Raw genomic sequence first — 23233 nt, 5'->3', positions numbered from 1 at the left:
CAAAATAGGTATTTTAATTTCTCAGTAAAACAGTCGTACGTGAGTTTTAGTTGAAAACTTGAAGCAACAATACAGATAGGAAAAATAAATCATGTATGAGAAAATAGAAATCGTTGCATGCATTTAGTTCAAAAGGGAAGTCTATAGAAAATTTCTAAAATCTGTTCCATAGTTGAAATTTGTCTTTGGCTTGATTGTTTGGGTGCTTCTGCAGTATGTGTTCAGAGTATTATAAATATTCTCCAGAGGTCCTGCCTCCTACCCAGGCCCCATAGCATCAATCAATTAACCAAGTAGCTGTCAAGCCATTTGGAGAGCCTTCTGTGGCCCAAACTAAGTACAGGCAAACTGCATGGCCACAGGAGCCACGCCATTTCCTCCTCAGTCTCCTCACTCCTGTGGCCTCCAGCCCTCTGACTGTGTCCATCCTCTCAATTTACAGGAACCTTTTGCCCACCTCCAGTGCGTGGGCATGAAGGCCATATTTAGCCCAACTTACTCATAGCTCACTTTATCCGACCAGGTAAAGCCAGATACCAAATAAACACAAAGAAGAAAGGGCTTTCTGTCTCAAGTATCTGTCTGTGTGAACTCAGTGGCTTTTTAAAAGCTGCCACTTTGGTGCCTAAGTGTCAAATTCTTTGGGTGTTTAACTTAGAGGTGGGAAAAACAGCCATCTAATGCTAACAAGTGAAATTAAGGAAAATGTGATGTTTCAAGGCAAGAAAATAAAATCACTTGAAAGCAGATATCCATGCATGTGTCTATATCTACACACATATATACCATATGTGCATGTGTGCTCCAACAATGAAGGTATGGATTGCTGCCAAACATTAAGAAAAGTTTTAAAAAATTTACGATGCTGGGAAAAAGTATACGAAGACATAAATATTACATTTTTCTCCAAATCAATGTCAAACTAGCAGAACAATCATATGAAATTTTAATACAAAATAACCATAAGAGTTGAGGGGTTAACAGAGACCTAAAATTAGCAATGACTCTAATAAAAATGTTTTAGATAGCAACTGAATATATGCTCGATGCTAACTATAGAAATGATAATGATGGCAGAAGTAATCATGTCTGTCATTTCCTGAGCATATCCCATGAACAAAGATCTGTGGTAATGGCTTTGCATTGAGATGTCATTGATTCATACAAACCAATGAAGCAGCTTGGTCTTCTGAATAACAGGAAGATTAAGAAGCCTCCACATCACACAGCTGTGAAGTGGTAGAAAGAATGGATTCTGGATCTGTTTAACTCCAGATTAAAGAATGAAAAGTGGGGCCTCTCCTCTGATATGGGAAACGGGAAAGGAACAAAAACCAGATCCAGACAAAGAAAGAAAACTGGGAAGAACGCAGGGAATTCCTGGATAATTTAGGCCTCCATGGAGTCAACATCACCTACGATGTTGACATAATTTTGGCAACATAAGGTTTTTGTGTAGTTATAAATGACAGATTTTTTCACAGTATAGAAACAGCCATTTGAAAAGTTGGAAATGCAATCAGTGTGTTATTTATAACATACTTAAAAACTAGCTCATTTCATTTCAAAATAAAATCATGTGGTCAGAGAGGGAAAAAAGATAAGTTTATAAAATATGTCTGAACATTCTTATCTCTATACACATCATCTCCAGTCTACGAAGTAACCTTGGAGATTATTACTTACTCCTTTACTCCCTGACATTTTGGGAAGTCTGTCTTGGGAGCCGCCTAGATAGTCTGGCACCTTTTTTGTGACAAAGCATTCCTGCCAGCAGCGTAAGTTTATTGCCACATCTGGGGAATACAGCTGCTGATCAAAATAGGAAATGATAGCTTTAGGGATTACAAAAGAGAAGGCCTCTTGTGAAGTTTTCAAGGTGACCAGAGTAGTTTCAAGAGGCTTTGAGGTAATGGTCACCATCCTAGAAGTCCACTGTATGCCTAGGAGGCAAAACATTTACTTGGGAAGTGAGTGGCAAATATTAGGCTGCTGAAACTTGAGGCTGCTGAAGTTTGTTGTAATGCTAACATTGGCTTCATTGTACCAGCACACAGTGGGCACCCACTGCATGCAGGCTGAATGACTCACTGACTTCAGACCTATATGTATCACACAACAAATAAATTGGTGGCTAGTAAGAAATATTTTTGCTCATGTAATAATTATTCCTTAGACAGGTAAAAAGGAAAAGTATAGCATCACTGGAAAACTAAAAGAAAGAAAAATCTGCTCTAATGATCTACCTGCTCGTTTTTATCATCTTTCTTCAGTATTTCTGTAGGCCATGTGTCCTAAGTGTATAAAACAGGGGCCCTGCCACACAAGATGGGTACACCAGGGGGAGAGGGAGAATGGGGTTTCCTCTGGGCCCCTTTGCTGGCTGACCTCCAAGCTTTCCAAAGAGCCATTCTGAGCGGCTTCCGCGGGAACAGCACCCTCTGCAGGTCAAACGAGGAGGACAAAGAACCAGAACAGATCTCTTCAGAGACACTCAGGTTTCTGTAGATGGTCTCCTACTGAAATCTCTGCTCAAGCCAGCTTCAGGACAAAACCTAGATGGCTTCAAACAGCCATTAACAACTCTACATTCAAAAATAATTATTACTTCATGTTCCTTGTTACCTATGAGACACCAAAAGCCACAGCTGAAAAAGATAGAGTCCTCATTTCCAGCAAAGTTTTCACTGAGAGACTCAGAACACATGCCCCCATTCTCTCCCTCTCCAGGGTTCCCAGCACTTGGGCATTAGCACTCTACTCTCAAGTTTAGACATAGCCTCTCAGCTCTTCTCTAGTGTACACCAGTGCTGTCACACACAATTGCTATGGAGCTTATGGGTCATTCTGTTTACTGGCTATAATTCACTAATTATTTTAGTCAAAATGTATTTTCTGCTTGGTGCCAGTGGCTCATGTCAGGCAGAGCAGAAAAGTTCACAAGACCCCTTCTCAATCCATTGTTGAGCTCAGTGGCATGGCTGACATCCTAAGCTAGCAGGAGGCTGAGATTGGGAGGACAGCAGTTCCAGCCCAGCCTAGGAAGAAAAGTTCCTGTGACTCTCTTGAGGAATCTGGACATGGTGTTACAGTACTTCAGACTACCAAATGATATATTACTCATATGTTAACTCTTGTTAATTCAGCAGAGATTGGAAGCCTAAAAGTAGGTAAGTATGAAATAGGCCCAAATATAGGTGAGGAGAGATCCTGTCTCAAAAATAACAAGCAAAACCTAGAGCTCAAGGTATGGCTCCAGTGATAGAATACCTTCCTAGCACGCATGAAGCCAAGTTCAAATCCCAGTAATACAATGTATGTGTGTGTATAACTATGTATTCCCTAATGTTTATTATAACACAGCCTTGAGTGCATGGGGGAAAGAGACAATGGACACCCTATAACTTATGCTCACAGTAAAGGCAGCTAATAAACAATGCACAAGCAAATGCATATTATTATCATAGGCTGTGCTACTCATTGTGAAGGAAGACAAGGTAAGAACGTGAGAATGACAACAACTCATTAGGGAGAGCATCCAGAGAAGATTCTCTGAGGGTAGAATGTACAAGCAGAGAGACTCACAAAGGAGAAATCATATGTTTATCTAAAAAAGTAATCTTCTATGGGAGAGCATGGTCTAAGACCCAAGGACAGGGGAAGCATGGACATTGGTATGCTAGAGCACACAGTAGAGGGATCCCAAAGACACCTGGAGACAGCTTCCCAGGGCATCACAGGTAGGGCCTTGTGAAACAGTAATACAACATCATCAGTATCCACATCAGGGCCCCAGCCAATACTGCTTCTGTTTGCTGCACATTACCTGAGACCTGACACTTAGCAGCCACTCACAAAACATATAGCCATAAGGGGCCCATGTTTTTAACCAGGGTGGTATAAACATAGCTTAGAAAGAACAATTGCAACTCTGCATGGCACAGAGACAAACTCTATACCTACTTCAAAAGTATAAGGCCAGCCCTGCTTAGGTTATATGAGTGACTGTCAGTTACCATGGGAAAGACACTGACAAACCAGCAGGCAGGCCACGCCTCCTAGAGGGGAAGTACGCAGGCAGGAATGATTGAACTGGATGATGGAAAAGGGCTATCAGGGGTCATGAGCCCAATAAGGGATACTTCAAGGGACATTGTACCATCAAGTACAGCAGTATCAAAAGATGTATGTGTTGTGTAATATGTGATTTTCAATGTTAAGAAATTAACACATTTACACATTACCATAAGTAGACATCTGATAATTGTATTTAAATCTTTATCGGTTTATATATTCATACTTGGCGGCAAATTAAAATTTGAGAAACAGTAGGCAGCCTTTATCTACGTTTTGGCATACACACTATTGACTGGCTTGTAAATGGTAGAAGAAAGTGTCATCAGAACCAGAGGAAGGGAAAACATTTGCAGGTAATCCTGAAGAGCAGCAGGAACTGCCAAGAGTGGAAAAACTCACCGACTGTCCTTAGAATGTTCACATTTTGAACCTGTACTGTTACTTTGTCCAATGTACAAAAAAGAATCCCCTTTGGCGTTTTGTTTGTCAGTTATGTGCTAGTACTCAGAGCCTCAGAAGAGCTCAGCTCTTTTGTTCACCGCAGGAAGTCTACAACTTAAGCCATGCCTCCAGTCCATAAGTTTTATTCTTTCATCCCCTAGTATGTCTTTCTTACAATTTCATCTAATGGTTCTGTCCACCCATTACACAGAGCAAGAGAGGAACAAGTACCTGTTCTCAGAAGCCAAGAAGTTAGTACAGATCCTCAGAATTCACTGTGAGTATAGAAAGAAACTCATTTCTTAAGCATGTACAATACACAGGATTTGGGCTTATGCTAGTTCTGTACTGGGGAAAACAGGAACTTCATAGAATATCGGAGACTTCTAGAGAAGTAAGGGAACCAGTGTCTCCCTGGTGCATCCTGACAAAAGAATATCTGACCTGAGAGCTATGGTCTGCCATTTTGAAGAGGTTTTTGCAATATGCACGAAACATCCTGTTTTCATTCCTTGGAGCAATTGAGTGTAATAGTACACCCACTAATGGTGACTTTTTTGGTGTAAGACAGATTAGAACTGTGACAGTCTAGACACAAGATACAAATGCAGGACCTTCTCTGAATTGTGACACTGGATTGCTGTCAAGTTGTCAAGGGCAGGAGCTATGTGACTTTTAAATGTAATTGTGTGTGCAGTACATTATTATTTTAATAAGCTACTATGTCAATAGGGATTGTTTTCCTCTTAACCCTGTGGGTCATAGGGAGCTGTGGGAAAATAGAAAAGCATTGAAAAATAAAAACAATACAAACGCTGTAAAAACTAAAAAAAACCCATCCTCCCATCGGCCATGTATCCTCCAAACTTTAGAACCCTTAAGATGAAATTCTACGGGGGAGGGGAGGGAGGAGTTGGGGAGGGGGAGAAGGATGGGATGGTAGGGGAAAAACAAAGGGGGGGCAACAATGCTTGATGGGAAATGGACTCATTATCTTACTCATGTAACTGTAACCCCTCTGTACAGTATCTTTACAATAAAAATAGATAAATAAAATAAAAAATTAAAAAATGCAATTCTAACTTCTAGTCTAATTTCCAACACTGAGCTAAAATGCACAAGTGATTTCTGTGAAGTGAAACGTGAGTCTGGACAGCCCAGGTCCACAGTCAAGTATGACCTAATCCCATGTAGAGTGAGGGGTAAATGGTCTTGTAAGACGAGTACAGGGCAAAGGCATCATTAAGTCAGGTTAAGAGATGTAGTTTATTCACAAATAACAGACTCATTTCTAAGCAGACTCCACATCCAGGAGATAGGCATTCAAAGTTGTATTGTTTAACTGTTAGCATTTTCAAATTTGTGGTTTTCTAATTTCTCATAAGGATTCTTTCACAGCCAAGAAAGTACAACCAAAATAAAAACAAGTTTGCCAGTAATGACACAGGGACACTCTGTGCTTCATTTCCCACCCATGTAATTTACTCGGACAGCCTAACAGGAGCCTAAGCCCTGTGCTCCACACCACTGATGACCTGCCTCAGCATAAGAAGGTAAAACTGCATCCAGATGAGAATTTACAATGAGTCTCTCTAAAATTTCCATCTTGTATTTTAAAGTAGCAATAGCTTCTGCATCTTTTTCATTACGTTTAGATTGGGCATAATGTAATGTGAACCTATAACTACCAGTAAATGTGCCTGCAAAGGGTTTTATCAATGGGGTATGATTTCTTAAAGATATAGCAGAAGTTCTCTTGACGAATAATTCCAACAGAACTATTTTTTTCAATCATGTGACCAGAGGAACCCAGGTAAACTCTGATTAAACAAAGACAATATTCTTCTTCATAAAGTATCACCACACCATCTATCAAACTACAAAGAAACTAATTGAAAAATCTCAATTTTCCCTGTGATTGTCAAATTAGTAGTTACCCAAGTTCCATAAAATATAAATTCTTTAAATTGTGAATATGTGTTCTAGGGAGAAGATAAATATCTTTGTCAAGTAATTTGGAGAAATTTTAGATTAAAAATCATTAAAGAGTTCTCTTGACTACAAGACTTCTCAGAACCTTGGATATGCTAATATACATAGTTTTGTCCAAATGAAAGCTAACATATGAACTGTTTTCCAGGGTCACTTGCCAAATGCAACCTTTCTTTCTTATAGTATTACATTTCACAGAACTATCACTTTGATAAACATATTTTGAGATATGCAAACCTAGATAGTATCAATTTGGAATTTGTCTAATTAGTCTATTTTCTATTTTCCCACAGCTCCCTATGACCCACAGGGTTAAGAGGAAAACAATCCCTATTGACATAGTAGCTTATTAAAATAATAATGTACTGCACACACAATTACATTTAAAAGTCACATAGCTCCTGCCCTTGTCAACTTGACAGCAATCCAGTGTCACAATTCAGAGAAGGTCCTGCATTTGTATCTTGTGTCTAGACTGTCACAGTTCTAATCTGTCTTACACCAAAAAAGTCACCATTAGTGGGTGTACTATTATACTCAATTGCTCCAAGGAATGAAAACAGGATGTTTCGTGCATATTGCAAAAACCTCTTCAAAATGGCAGACCTTGCATTGAGATGGAAAACAGGAATACTTCTGAAAGTAACATAGCTCTCAGGTCAGATATTGTTTTATCAGGATGCACCAGGGAGACTGGTTCCCTTACTTCTCTAGAAGTCTCCGTTCTCCTGTGAAGTCCCTGTCTTCCCTAGTATAGGAAAGTCCTGCTCCTGCTAGAGGCCAGCTATATGCTGGCTACAACCCCTCTAGGTGCTCACAAGTCACTCTCTCCAAAAGTGCTTTTAAATTACTACAGTGTGCATCCTTCAACAGACCTAGGCCTCAGAATTTCAGACCTCCGTGGAGCCAAGGTCTCACCTGTAGATAACAAAACAGAGGCTCTAAGTGACAAGCTTACTGACTCAAGTTCACCCAGCTCATTAGTGATTGAGCAGACTCCCAACTCCCTATTTGGTGCTCATCTCTGGCCTGTACAGATGCAGTAATGCTCTGCAGAGCAGTAGTTCCAATCCAAGGCTCCATCTGTCTTTTTTATTCCAGAGCAGGCCAGCTACACTGGGCTCAGTGAAGCATGGTCTTCTCTCTCTGCGGCAGGAGAACAGACACCTTTAGTTAGAAGCTCTTAAGAGACAGTTGAGTGGGAAGAATTTTCCTACCTATGGTTAAATTCCTCAGATAACACAGAGCCTAGCACTGAAAAGTCCCTAGACATCTCAGTAGGATTGCATGCTGAACTAAAAGCCTTACACACATGACAGCATTTAATTCAACCTCATTGGTTAAAGGCAAGCTTACTGATTTCCTGTAAAGTATAAGCACATCTGCCTTATCTAAATTTATGACACCTAACACGTCCACTATTGAGCATTCTGACAATCACCTCCACTGTGCTACAAATTACTATTACTGGTAAAAAGATGTAAAGAAACTGTTACACACTGAAGAGAGAGAAGTATCTAGTTTGTGACTGATACCAGTTCTTTCTCACATCCAGCATTATTATTGAGACTTAATTTTCTCATGGACACATGAGATGTAAGATGTTTTCAAAGACAGTAGCAACCTCATTAGTTTGTTGATCAGATTAAACACATCAATTCTATACAGAATAACTTGGTCAACTGATTGGTATTTAATGGCTCCAGGTATATGTATTTCCATTAACTTTTCCCTGTGCCCAGGGTCACTTCCTTCCCTTCCCATTAAACCTCTCCAGTAGGAGGAGTCTTGGTGTCCAGAAAACACAAGGAAAGGCATTAACTTTGGCCTGCTTTTCATTTCTCAACAAAAAGCTAGTATTCTTTTTGCTCAATTTTCCAAGCAGTCTACATTTATTTTCCAGAACAAAAGACTTCCTGAGAGTCTTTTGAGTATCATCTCTTCATGGATGAGGAAGAGTGGTAAAGATCAAAATAAGTTGAGTCAAATTTTATTTAGCATCGAAATCCTAAGTTCTGTAGGTTGTTTTCACAGCAATTTTCTCCACCACCAGTTTACCACTGTTTAGTTACTTGAGTTTTGAAGATATAAAAGAGATATAGGATATAATGGTATATCCTGTTTATAAACTATGGATAAAGTTTCTGGTGCAGTGGTGCATGTTTGTAATCCTAGTACTCAGAGGCTGAGGAAAGAGTATTCAGATTGAGGCCAGCCAGAGTGACATGGCATGACTCTGCTTCAAAACAAACAGATTTTGCTTTGTTGTTCAGGGTAATTTTATGTTGTCTTGGATGTAAAATCAAATGTGGAGGGGATAACGAACTGTGGGTTTCAGGATTTAAATCATTCAGCTCAACTGAATACAGACCAACTTTAAGGAACCCGTAAATGATACAAATGGTACTGGCCAAGGAAGCAAAAGACATAGAATCTGGTCTCTCCTCTGCCCATAATTCCCTCTAGGACTTTGAGCAGGTCACTGCTTTTACTTTCCTCTGCAGCAAAACAAGGAGCTGGTATTTTAACATCTAAGGTCCTTTCTAGCAAGAAAAAATTATGATTGCTTAACCTTGTAGGATATTTTTCCAGGCAACATAAATAAGTAAGATGTAGAAGTAAATTGTAATAGCAGAGAAGAAATTTAAAATATCATAAATTCAAGTTACCAACTTCCCAAATGTGTATTACAGGAGAGACTATTAAATGAATAGGAACAGATTTTATAGTTGTATTTTCCTTCTGCAAGGTTTCCATCTAAATCATTGCCTATGACATTGACTGTCATTTCCTTAATCTGGAGTGTTTGAATACACAGCTTAGCAATGCCTTGAACAAGTCATAAGTCAAAGTGAACATTTAAAAAAAATTAACCATGCCCCAGGTCTCTGCCTTGGGTAGCGATGTGCTGAAGTACCAACATCTACTAGAATGAGGTTAGTGATGTCAGAGTGGCATGCCTATGATTTGCGGGTGCCCCCTGACCAGCTTCTGGTAGCCATATCTCAGGACAAACCTGCAGTAATTATCCTGGTCTGGAAGAACAGGTTTAACTGGATTGGTTCTTTTGATTCATGTTGAACTCAATTACTCCCTAGAAATTACATAGGCCTCATGTGTGTGAGTTATTACATAAATACTACCTTGAGGAAATAAGGCCTGCTGTCAGAATTTCTTCTTCCCATCCCCTTGCCTTCAAATTTTCAGTACTGCCTCTATTGTGTCTACTTTGAAAATCACACTGCAGGTGCTTATGGATCCAAACAGAATGAAAAACTTGTAGCTGTTCTCAACTACACATGCTAAAAATGCCATTGCTCGGGATCTTTGTCCTGAGGAAGCATTTTCTTTAGCATCCCTTCAGAGCCTTGTTCTGACTTGTACAGGAAGTGCCTCCTCAAAGCTATTCCTTTGATGAGATCCATGACTTCAGGGAAGTCACTGAGTACCTGGGTCCCAACTTGGTCTTCTATGAAGATGGACAAACTTGCTCCCCAATCTTAAAGTAAAAGGGATGATGTAACATGACAATTAACCATGAAAGCACTATGCAAAACAAACACAGCAGATTCTTCCTTGAGAGCATGTTGTTTATTACTGACTAAATTGTGCATCATAGTGATGTTAAGAAAAGGATAAAAATGGTGACTCCAATTTATAGTCCAAACCACAGAAGTTATGACTTGGGGTAAACTAAGACAATGTCAGGCCTTGTGTTTTCCCAAAACTAATCACACCATGTCTACTTTTGTAAATTGTTGTCTGTGTGCAGTGATCATGGGGCCCACTGGTGGAGGGATACTACCCTTCTCTTATTTAAGGGATCAAAGAATGCAAAATGAGACATCTGTAATATTCAATGCACATATGTGAAAATGCAATCAGGTAATGTAAGGGGATATGTGGGGCTGAAATGGAAGAGAGAGACAAAAGGGTGACATGGATCAAGATGCATTATACACATAAACTAACATGTTGAATTGAAACTTCTTTGTACAATTAAAGATAATGAAATTACATTAAAAAATAAAAATAAATAAATGACAGTTCCATCTTCCTTAGTAACCCCTTTGGAATGAGTAGAGAATACCGTATCATTTTAGCAAGATTCCATCTTCCAACCCCCAACTCCTTGTCATTCCAGATTCCCTCACCCCAATAACAATGATTTCATTTGAGAAGTATGTTGCGTTTTATTCTGCAGGATCTTCAGCCTTTGGCAAACAAACATTCACTTTTCTGAGAACTGCTGAGGAGCCACTAATGGAGTGAAACCTGAAAACCCTTTAGCAAAGAATAATGAGCCTCCCCTGTCTCCATGGGGTAATTTAGTAGGTAGATTAGGCCACACTTGATTAAGGGTAAACCTCTCTTTTCCATGGAAATATACTGTGTTTGTACAGAGGGGCTGTATGAAGTGGAGGATTAGGTCACAAATCCACAGGAAAAAGCAGAAGACATTTCTTAGAAGAAATATGCAAGTCACTGAACATTTGGAAAAACAAGTCATACTTTACTGGGAAGAAAGAAAACCCGAAAAACTCCAGTACAACACTTGTATTTACATGATTTCACTAGATTCCTTGGAATTTTCTAGCAAATGGGTAGCTCCCAAATATACTGCACAGGATGTCCTTTACCCCTGGCAGTCTATGAATTACTACAGAGCAACGATTTCAACTCAAGGCTACCAGAAAATGATTATCAATAAGGTTTTCGGAGACTACCTCTAGGGACCTAGGACAACAAAAGCCATTTTGGGCACGTGGGGGGGATTATAGTGTGAAAGCAAAACAAATGTCAAAATAAATCCCCAAGGAAAGAAAGGCCTTCTGTACTAACCCTCAGTCCTATTCATCAGCACCCTAGGGCCTCTTCAGACTCAGAAATACTCAACTATTTCTTTTCATCTTGAATCAATGAATGGAGTCTGGAGATGTTGGATGAATTTCAGTTTATAATTCAGCAACATGATGGGATTTAGCTACAATGGACCCTCCTAAATTCTAAGCCTCAATATAGAAACTGCGAAGCAAACCAATAAAATGCCTCACCATGAAAAAAATTATGATGTTAAATTCTAATGCAAGTTGGAACAGATGTAGGTTTTCTTTGTGTTAGGATGACCTTTCTCATCCTTCCATATTTTGAAAATGATGGCTGAAATGGAATCTTCCTAAATCACCTCACACCATACCTACCAAACAGCCATGAAAAACTAAGAACTCAATAAATAAATGTGTTTTGACAATGATGAATCTCTGAACTCTGCTGGTCAGATTTCATCTAATGGCAGTACTTAGGTAAGTGTACCATAACACATAAACATAGATCACACTAAGAGTAATGATTTTAAGCTCAGGGAATTGAAAGAGAAATGAGCTTAACTCAGTGACAAAGAGATGAACATATAGATAGGAGGCTTAAAAAATTGCTACTTAAGATATATATATATATATATATATATATATATACATACATATATATGTATATATATATAGCAACAACTTCATGATCCTTGGGAACTTCATAATGAAATATATATTTTCCTGAAAGATATGTATCTTGGAATTTTATGGTGTTTGTCATACTTCGTCTATTAGCTGATTCCAACTCTATTGGAAAAGCAAAGTTAAAACTGTCCCCTTGAAAAATAATAATATGCACAGGATTTCACAAATGAAAACAATAAAGTTCTTTTTTATTTTATTTGTAATCTATTTGTTTCTTTAGTTTTTTTTAGAACCGTACGAAAAGGACAAGAATAAATAGGAACATTCATTTTCTTTTTAAACTGATCATACTGAGGTTTAACCACTGGCAGAGAAGAAACTTTACAGTTCCCTGGGAACCTATAATTTGGAAACGGAAGCACACAAGAACAGACCTTAGTTTTCAGGCAATAATTGAAGAGAATTCTGCAAACATACAACAGAAAAGGAGTATAAAATACTGGCTTGTGCATTTCTCAGAATTTTAGTTCATTAACTCAATAAGCTGCACAATGGAAAATGCAGTCAAAATTTACAAAGATGTCCACTGACATTTAAAAAGAGGTATATTGCTCACCAAGAAATAGTGAGAGGTAGAGAGAATGAAGGCATCCTACTCTGGTAATGCTGATTTAGTGTGAACCTCTGCAAAGTTACCTTGTTGAAAAATCTCCATGTGGACTCTGACAGGACACACAGAAGTCCAAAGCCACAAGGCTAGACATAAATACCCTGCTCCGTAAACTGTGTCCTGAAAAAAGGTTCCATAGAATCAGAAGAGAAAATCACAAGCTTTCACATTGTCCTTTCACATACAACTCAACATTAGCTTTAAAAATGTTTCCCCAAATGTTTTTGTCATGCTCCTCTGAAAAGTTCCATTTACTAGGATGTGCTCTATATCTGTATTGCTCATCAGTGTAAAATAGTTGCAAAGGATTTGTTGTGTGATACTCCCAATGGTCACTATTTTCTACTGTTAAAAGCTCATTAACAGTCTCCCCAGGAAAAACAAAAGCTCTAGTAACTGAATTCCACATAAGTCAGGGGTGATACTAGGCTCTTTCCCAAAGCTTGTCCTACTTAACACATCCAGGGAGTCAGGTATTATAAACTACTCACAGATGAGAAAAGCAAGGGACACAGAGGTTCTCTAGCTTACTCAAGGTGCTTTACTAATGAGAGGGACTAGTATTTGAGCTATAAATCATTTAATTCTGGAGATCTTTTTTTTAACTGTATTTTTTTGTCTTTTCTTTTTTGGTACTGGGGATTTTTTTTGTTTTGTTTTTTAATGCTGATACTGGGACTTGAACTCAGTGCCTAAGCAGAGTTTTGTTGAAGATTGGTGCTTAACTACTTGAGCCACAACTCCATTTCAGATTTTTGGTGGTTAATTAGAGATAAGACTCTCATGGAATTTCCTACCCAGGCTGGCTTCGAACCACAGTATAAGCCACTAGCAACCAGCTAACTCTATGGACCTTTATTATTCCCTTCCTTTTCTCCTTGCCTATACTCAAGAAAAAAGGGAAAAAAAATTAAAGAAGTTAAATGAAGGTAAGTACTGAGGCTCATGCCTGCAATTCTAACTGCTCAGGAGGCTTAGATCTGAGCATCTCAATTCAAAGCCAACCCAAACAGGAAAGTCCATGAAACTCATCTCCAATTAACCAGCAAAAGCTTGTAGTAGAGGTATAGCTCAAGTGGAGAGCACCATCCCTGATCTGAAAAGCTAAACAAGAGTATGAGGTCCTGAGTTCAAGCTCTAGTACTGTCTCCTCCCAAAAAAGTAAAAGAAGGAGAAGAAGGAAAAGGGAGGAGGAGAAAGAGGAAGAAGAGGAGAAGGAGGAGGAGGAAGAAAGGAAGGGGAGAAGAAGGAGGAGGAGGAGGAGGAAAAGGAGGAAGAAAGGAAGGAAGGGGAGGAGGAGAAGAAGAAGAAGAAGAAGAAGAAGAAGAAGAAGAAGAAGAAGAAGAAGAAGAAGAAGAAGAAGAAGAAGAAGAAGAAGAGGAAGAAGAGGAAGAAGAGGAAGAAGAGGAAGAAGAGGAAGAAGAGGAAGAAGAGGAAGAAGAGGAAGAAGAAGAAGAAGAAGAAGAAGAAGAAGAAGAAGAAGAAGAAGAAGAAGAAGAAGAAGAAGAAGAAGAAGAAGAAGAAGAAGAAGAAGAAGAAGAAGAAGGAGGGGAGGAGGAAGAGAAGCAGGAGGAGGAGAGAAGAGGGTGAGGAGGGGAAGGAGAAGGAGGAGGAGGAGGAGGCGGCGGTGGATAAGTTATTTAATTGACAATATACTATGTTCCTTTAGTTCATGGGTGATCTTTGAAAAACAGTAATGCGAGGTATTTTCAGACAAATGAAGACTAGACTAATATGAAGCTATGTCTCTCTTCAATGTGTCAGGTTGAGCTAAGAGTCTTCATTAAAAATACCATGAGAACTCACCAGAAACAAATGTGCAACAGACCATAAATAAGTCAATGCACAATTTGCACACAGATGTGCTTCATTGTTTCTATACAGTGTTTAACAAATTGAACCAACTTTCTAAAACCCTCAGGTATCACAGAAAAATTTACCATGTATGACTTATGACTTACTTTGGACAATCAGAAGATCCCACAAACCTGGACCCACTGACAACAACGTTCACCTAAGTCTTAAAGACCGTTGCTCCTAGGTAAGGCCGGGACGTGAGTTCCCTACAGTTCTTCATTTCAGTTATACCAACACACTAAAGCCAACTAGAGCAAAAATTTTTCATGATAATCATGTTGTTTTTCCTATAAAAAAGAAATATTTTCCAAACTTACTTACTTTTAATAGATAAATTCAATTCTTTAATGACTAGCCTCAATCCATTACCCTTCCTTGTATCTGCCCCCTTTAAAATGTTTTCCACTTGAGTAGAGAGAACTCCCTGACATAGACATGTGTTGTGTTTTGACCAATGAAGTGGAGAGGAAATCACAGTGTCAGTTCAAGGTCAGGTTTTACAACAATTGGCATGATTTCCTTTATTTTCTCCTGCCTCTGCTACTATCATGAAGAGAGTTTCCCTGGTTAGTGATGCCTCTATCCTCAGGATAACATGTGTGAAATAGAGCTGGTTTAACCACCCACAGTTATACAGTAATGAAGGACCAAAGCCAAGCCCACCTGGGGCAAGCTGAGCCACTCAGTCAAGCTGCAAAGCAGGGAGAACAATGTTTTACAGTGGGAATGTTTTACAGTAGTTGTCACATGGAATATCATGCCAACTACTAACTGATACGTCTCTAACAAAAATTTTTAAATAGTTAAACATAACCATTCATACAAACCTATTCCTTATGTTTAATAGCCTAGACTTTGAAGGCAGTAGGGTTTGCAATAAAACATTAATTTAGGAAATATAGTCTGATTTGTGAAATGTTTCCTAGTATAATGTCTAGTTTTGACCAAGACAACTCACTTTTTTCCCCACTGCTATTGTGTGCCTTTTTAAACAATAAATAACTGTATATTCAATGTTGTCTTCAATGATTAAAAATTACAGTTTTATCATTTTAAGTGGATGCACAATAAGATTACCATTCAGCAAATCAGTTTATAACTACAATGCATCTTGATTGAAATCATCCCTTTCATCTTTCTCCCTCACCCCTCCTAACCCAGTCCCTCCCCTTGTTTTGTAAGAGATTCATTGGATATTATGATTGTGTTCTCTCTCCCCTTCCCCTTGACCTCTCCTCCACGCCTTTCAGGAACCAGTTTCCAATTTCCATATCAACTAGCTTCATCTCTGAGCCCTCCTTTGTAGCCTGATTCAATAGTTATTATTGTTGCAGTCCTTGATAACTTTTCTGGATATAATATTTATTTAGTTAGGCAAAATCATGACTCTAGAGTATCCAATCATCACAAAACACAAGTGTACAATAAATCAAATTTAGCAAGTGTCAAACCTATGGCTACCACTCAAACAACCAAATCAAGTCAGGGTCTATACTTACAGCATTTAAACAACTAACTTATAAACAGAACATAGTTTAAAAATAAATATAATATTAAAAACTGAAGGTCTCTGAAAGTTCTACTTTCAGAAGGCAGCAATTGCTGCATACAAGAACATCTGCTTAAAAGTCCAGGCAAGTAGGAGGTTCACACTCGATTAACCTTAATCAGAGACATTTTCATCAAAATTAATTGTGACTACTTTTTATTGCATTTCAAATGTTATCCTTTATTTGGGGTGGTCAGGAATGCAGCTAAGCAATTCCAGATCGTGCTATCTTTTATGAATAAGTCTGAAGTAGTTATTAAGGCTCTAAGAAAATATTGCTATATGAAAGTTCATCCGGCAAAAACAAGACATCAATTTCTATAATTAGATATGTCTTTAGGAAACAAGTTGCTATATATAGAATAGAGAAAAACATTGATGCTTGATGAATTATTAGAGTATAGCTATGTAAATATCCTCCATGTAAGAGGCAGTAAATGTTCCTTTTACTGTTTTTCTTTTGTTATGTCAATAGTTAATCATTAACACTTATTCTGAGCATAGTCTAAATTCTAAATTCCTTATGTATATTGACTTTTTAGCCTCACAACAACTCTAGTATGTCAATTATCATTCCTGCTTAACATATAAGGAAACTGAGGCTTAAGGAGGGTAAGTAATCTTCTCAAGGATGCTTGATTAGTAAAATTTGAAGCTTTTGTAATGAAAACCAGGCACTGGAGTCTGGAGTCAGTTAAACAAAGATAACAACATTTACCTCACTGAAGACTGCTACAATAATCACTTGCTTTAATGCTTTTTGCCCTGACTTTACCTTTCTCTACTAACCTCTGTTCCTTTTCTAACAATTTTATCACCTGAAGGACCATCCTTATGGCCCTTTAGCAAAATGAGTTCAGAATCTACCTGCTCTGTGACAAGTCTCTGCCATCCACAGATTACCCACACTTTTAATCCTTCAGTACTCTCATTACCTAAGTGATAGACAGAGCCAGGCTGAAGTCCTGCTACCTGCCAGTTAAGTAATATTGGGCAAGTTGGTCAATCTCTCAGAGCCTCCTTCTTTTATAGCAAATAGTGTATATTAGTGCATCTATCCCATGCAATAGCTGTATCTTTCCATAACCCCTCCAGATTTCTTTCTTGTGGGATATCACCTGTTCATACTCAGTCCATGAGATGTAAGTGAGGCTGATACCTTCCCAGGGGCTTCATGATTGCATAGTATGACCAATGAATACATTTGATTCTTGAATATTTGTCAGAACTACTATGTAAAGCCACTGTCCTCTCCTGGAAACTACCATTTGTAAACAGCTTTTCTGAAAACCCAGGAAACAAAGAAAACAGTATCCCTGCAGGTAGGAAATGAATCCCTGGTATCACTGTTAGATTAAAGTAGTTACTTTAATCTACAGATATTTTTTTCCTTTCCTTTTTTCTTTCTTTTTTGCATGGGTCAGATTGAGATACTGTCCTTTCATGTGCATGTAGTCCTAACTAGCTCAGGAGAGCTCTGGAGATAACAACCATTCCATGGTAGGTATAGTACAGTGCCCACCATATTGAAACATTCAATGAGTGGTATCAAGCATGTCTTGTTACACATAAGTTTCTTAAATATAAGGCCTGTAGTCAAGTCTATCTCCACCTTTATTAGGATCACACTCCATAATCTTTCTGAGACTCTACTTGTATCAAATGTAAAATCACCAACACTGTTACAAAGAATAAAGAGAAATATACTTCTGGAAAAAAACCCTCTGTTCTGCAAATCTGTGATTATTATTGCTATTGTTAGCATAAATCTAAGGTCTGTGATGGATGGAGAATTAAGACTCCAAACCCTGGACATGATTTGACCACCACATTGGGGAAATAAGGAACTTGACAAAGTTATACTACTTGCTGTGGAGGTCCAGACTCTGTATAAGATCTGATTTTACAATTGTGTTATTCACTGAAAACTCCAAATCAATCACCTATGTAAAGGGAGCTTTGCAGACAGAATCAAAAGGCATGTTGAAGGTACAGAAGAAAAAGAAACCAACAGGAACGGAGTAGCTTCCGTCCAGAATCTTCTGTGCAATGTGCTTGCCTTGTATTTCCTACTCTGCAATAATTATTTTGTTCTCTTTTGGTCAATTAAAAAGATGTACTATGGGTACATACTGAAATTATCTAACTACTTATATCTCCAAGGAGGAAACCTAATATATAACCAGAGAAAGACACTAGCTAATAAGCAAAATTTAATATGAACTTCATCCAAGTTGAACTTAAAATTATCTGTTTAAAGGCACACTGGAATAAATAAAGGAACTTCAAAGTAAATGCCCTGCTTTAGCATGAATGTTTTATTGAGCAAATGGGGAGAGTGCCTTTGCCAAAAATACAAATGTTTAATGAGGAAAACTGGTGTTTTAGTCATTCATTTGGTTTCTGAGAGACAGCAGGAGATGTCATTGAGAGATAACTATGGTCATGAAAAGAAAGAATAATGATCTGACTCAGAGGCTCAGAATTTTGAACAAAATTTTGTAAACTGTCTGAAATCAGAAGAAATACTTTCCCAAATACCTTTTGTGATAATGCACAAGCATTTCTCTTCTATGCACCCCAAACAATTTCAATATAAATTAAAAAGGATGATATTTATGTGTGTTAAGCTTTTTGCCAACTATAGAATTGTAACTCTTACCTTTTAAGGTGAGGTATAGGAACCAAGAAACTGTTTGGCATTTCTAGGCACTGCCACAATCAGCTTCTCTTTGGCACCATTTAAAATAAAATGCTTTCATGCTCAAGAAGGCCTATGTTTACTCCCTTTACTTTCCTTTGTTAAACTCAGGGAAAAGTTAAATCCACCCTTTCTGTTGATACCTTCTTGCAGCAATGGCAAATTTTGGAGAGCTAATGTCCAATTACTTAGGGATTAAGAAGGTGAACCTCGCTCACCTGCAAATGCTGTGAATTGTCAGCCATGCTATCTTCTCGCCTGCGGACTTCTTCCAACAGCTGGGCATTCTTCTTCTTTTCCAGCTGTTGATTGTGCTTGAGGTTGGCCACCTTCTTATTCTGATCTTTCATATGCCTGAGGAAAGCCAGCATAGCTTGATTACATTCCACCACTGGATAAAGCATATATTGTCACAACTGATTTAAGAAGTACTAAGCATAGACTATCTTGACATGGGCTCAGGAAAACATGGGGACCTCAAAATATTCCACTCACCAACAAGTATATATCAACATCCCACCGAATGTCAAGTGTTAGGACGGTATTGGGTTCAGTTGTGAATGAGACAGGTATAGTCTTCTTTGTCTTGAAGCATAGAGTCCAGTGGGAACACAAGACAAGTGCCAAGGAACTCAATTAATGTTGAAGGAAATTAACAGCATTCCATGGGAGATGAAGAGATGCACGTGTGGAGAAGTGGTGGGATAGGTGGAAATGGCTTTAGACACGGAGGCCAAGGAAGGCCTTCCTAGGTTGAGACCCAGAGGAACTAATCAGAAGAAATGCAAGTGGAGGAATGTCCCAGAGAGAGCAAAAACTACATGTAATTCCCAAGGCAGGGAAGGTGCTGGCTACTTCAGCAAAATAAAAGGCTGCCATAGGTTTAATGCAAGTGGGGTAAGAGATAGAACCACAAATGTAGGTAGGCCAAGAGCCTACCTACATAGAGCCCTGTGGTTCCTAAAGGGACATTTATTTTCTTCTAAGTGGTGGCTGTACTAATTATTATTATTCCTTTGGATCATGTTCTTGGATTTAAAAATAACAATTACAAAGCTCCAATCAAATACATTGTCAACACTTAGTTCAAACAGAATAACGGTTTGGCAAATCACAGAGTTAAATCAAGCCCCCAGTATTTAGAGTAAAAGTTCTTAATGAATCTATAGGATGTCAAAGTGCAAAATCATAAAGTGATCAGAGAGTAAAGGACTAAGGATAAAGGACGGGTTAAAATAAAAAACAGGAGTTACAGGCTTAATGTGGACTATTTAACAGCAGCGTTTAGCAAAACATTCCACAGATTTAGGCAACCATGTCCACAGCAGCTGTTATAAATCTAATCTAACACATGGGCAGTGCAGGGGCTCGGTAGCAGCAACTCCAAAAAGGAGGCTGAGGAGCACACCCCATTAGAAAAGGGTCCATTCTAATTCTTTTGGCCCCTCTGAGCAGCCCTGCGGCATCAGCCACTGTGACTGAGCCCCAGGAAAAGCACCCTGAGAAATATAAACAATATGAGAACTAAATGATAAACAGCAAGCATGCCAAATTGAAAGTCAAAAAGCAAATAAAACAGCTTTCCATGAGGAACTCCTATTTTCTCATTTTCATGGAATCATGTGCTTTCCTATTTCTACCAACCAACAAAATAAAGTTCAAGGTAATGATTGAATAAGCAGAATAATTTGCTATTTGGGACCCTGATAATTAAAAGGCTCTCAACACTTGGGCTCCTTCTGACTGTTTCCAGTCATAAAACATTTAAGTATTCTGGGACTTAGAAAATTATGGGCAAAATTGAATAACCATATCATCATTGCTTAGATTGGACAATTTTGTCTATTTTCCAGTTTTTTAATCCATCAGTAACATACTTACATAACTGGTATATGTCTGAGACAAACAGAAACTGTTAGACAAGTTGATGTAAGGTGAAATGAACCCCAAGATAAGGATTCAATTTTTTTTCTTGAGATTGTTTCCAACATACTTATAAGATGATTTCTTTGTTGCTTTGTATGTACTTCCCCCCAGTGTATAAGCCCTGCTTTCACTGTATTTGATGCTGATATAATTTGTGGAGGGGAAGGGAAAAAACAAACTGTTTAAATAGGGTTACAGGTGGACCCATTACAACAATGAGATGTACAAGATGTTATGTCCAAAAACAAACTTTACAACTTTGGTGGAGTGGGGGGGTGGAGGGGATATGGAGGATGGGGGGTGGAGATGGGAAGGGATGGAAAGGGGAAACAAAGGAGGAGGCAACAATGCTTGATAAGAAACATACTCACTATCTTGCCCATGTAATTGTAACTCCTCTGTATGGTATTTTCACACACACACACACACACACACACACACACACACACACACACACACACACACACACACACACACACACACACACACAGAAAAAAAAACACTGCCAACTAAAGTCTAAATTCAGGTTTACTTTTAGAAAAGTAACTTTTCATTACTCCAAAGGTATCAGGAATGACTCTCGACTCCTAATAGAACAAGGACGGTATATGTAAAGCTCATATGGACCCAGGGCACATTTTTCCAATTACTCTCAAATAGGATATGTGATGGAGAGGTCACTGAAAGTAGTGAGATTGCCTATACCATTAAGTAGAACCAAATGCTAAATGTTTTCACCCCCAGTGATAACTAAAGTAGATTATGATTACAAACATCATTTGCATAAACAACTCTGGCAAAGTTCTCAGAGCAGTCTCAACATTCTTGACTTTCAGGGATACTACAGTATTCTTTCAGTCTGAAAAGAAAAGGTTGAGTTCTAAGTTCATGTGTCCCTTAAAGCTTTCCTATGTTTAAAATGAGGCTTTGAAAAATGGAGAACTGAAGTTCTGATGCTGTAATGGAGGCCTGTGTTCAGCATGTTTCAAACTTACTTAAGAACAACAGCCATTGGAGATAAACTGCTTAGGATGGGGCCAATTAGATAAAAATGCCTCCAAAGTATAAATTAAGTAATATAATTAATCATGGGGAGAAAGTAGGTAGAAAATAAAATGGTAAGGTCAGTTTTCAATATTCAACTTAACCAGTTTCAAAAAGCAATTTCATAAAGCAAGTCACATTGCTTTTCAAAATTCAGCAGCTGTTAAGGAAAATAAACAAAAAATTGTAAAAGGTATTAATTTGCAACGGTGGCCCACAAAGGCCACTATATTTAACGAGAATAGAATTCTGCTATTTTTATTAGAATACACTGTCAAAATAGAATCCGAGTGTTTGTTAACTAGCTGGTGAGAACAAGTCAAGCGTCCAGATTGACATAGCTGGGGAGTAGTTGGATACCCGTGTCCCTGTAAGGCATATGTGTATTTGTATATACAGGAGAATATAAAAACTTCTTTTAAAATCTCAGCAGAAAGGATATGCTTCTTTGTACTAGGTACTCTCAAACATTTTAGAAGACTGACAATACTCTCCTATGTGGTCAGGATGGGTAATTCACAAAAGGAGTTTAGGAAGTCAGTTTGGCTGTAGCCACCACATGGTACATAACCTTTTCCCAGGCCAACCTTTGTTATACAGGAAAGAAGCCTACACACATGTGCACACATGTATAATGAAACCATTTTCATTATAACTATAGGAGAGAAAATGTGAAAACTGTTCAATTGTCCACCAGAAATGAAACGACTACAGATAGTAAGTTTCTTTAGAATAAGGAATCAAGCTAGTTAAAAAGATTAAGGCAAAATGTAAAGCCCTCAAGACAGGTAGCTAACTGAAAAAGAAAACAGGTAGCAGAATAACACATACTGTCCTTATTAATGTTAAAATTTTAAATATACACACATGTAACTGGAAAATTCTGGAAACTTCATACCGTCTATAAACAATATTTACCATTGGGAAACTTTTGGGAATAAGATTAGGAAAAAAGGAGACAAATTTAACTGTATGTTTAATCAAGGTAAAATATATACAACAAAACACACTACTACTAAGTGCCCACTGATTTCTGACCTATCAATATACAGAGCACTGCCTTCACCTAGTGTCAGAAGCAAAAATATTCTTTTGTCTATGTGGATTTATATACATGGAATCATACACTCTTGTGTCTGGCTTCTTTCACCCAGTATAAAGTGTCTGAGATTCACTCCTATTGTGTCAGTTCATTCTTTCTTATTGAGGAATCATATTCATTATAAATACTACCACAGTTTGATTGGTCATTCCCTTGTTAATGGATAGTTGGGTTACTTGAATAGTTATATTGTTATAAATAGGAAATATTCTTTCATTTATGTATTTATTTAATTTTTAGTGCTGGTACTGGCTCTCTTTTTAATCTTTATTGAAAAGGTGATGAACAGAGGGGTTACAGTTACATAAGTAAGGTAATGAGTACATTTCTTTTCAAATACTGTGACCCCATCCTTCCTTTTCTCCCACTTACCCCTCCCTACATACCTCCCCCCAAATTGTAAAGTTCATTTCCAACCTAG

At 38.2% G+C, this 23233-nt stretch overlaps 1 protein-coding gene across 18 annotated transcripts in view; it reads right to left on the bottom strand.

Annotated features, from left to right (window-relative positions):
- The window catches only part of Erc2 (ELKS/RAB6-interacting/CAST family member 2), a 1008017-nt gene that overhangs the window by 432890 nt on the left and 551894 nt on the right, over positions 1–23233 (bottom strand). For all 18 annotated transcript variants that reach the window (XR_011371144.1, XR_011371143.1, XR_011371142.1 and 15 more), the window contains one exon: positions 18959–19094. Coding sequence is in view for 15 of the 18 variants with exons in the window: in XM_070018479.1 (XP_069874580.1) it covers positions 18959–19094 (136 nt within the window). In the remaining 3 variants the exon portion in view is untranslated. The remainder of the gene's footprint in view (positions 1–18958; positions 19095–23233) is intronic.

Source organism: Dipodomys merriami, unplaced genomic scaffold (genome assembly GCF_024711535.1).
Source record: "Dipodomys merriami isolate MVZ:Mamm:240054 unplaced genomic scaffold, mDipMer1.0.p SCAF_13, whole genome shotgun sequence".
Lineage (NCBI taxonomy): Eukaryota > Metazoa > Chordata > Mammalia > Rodentia > Heteromyidae > Dipodomys > Dipodomys merriami.
This window is presented reverse-complemented; position numbering and strand designations above follow the sequence as displayed.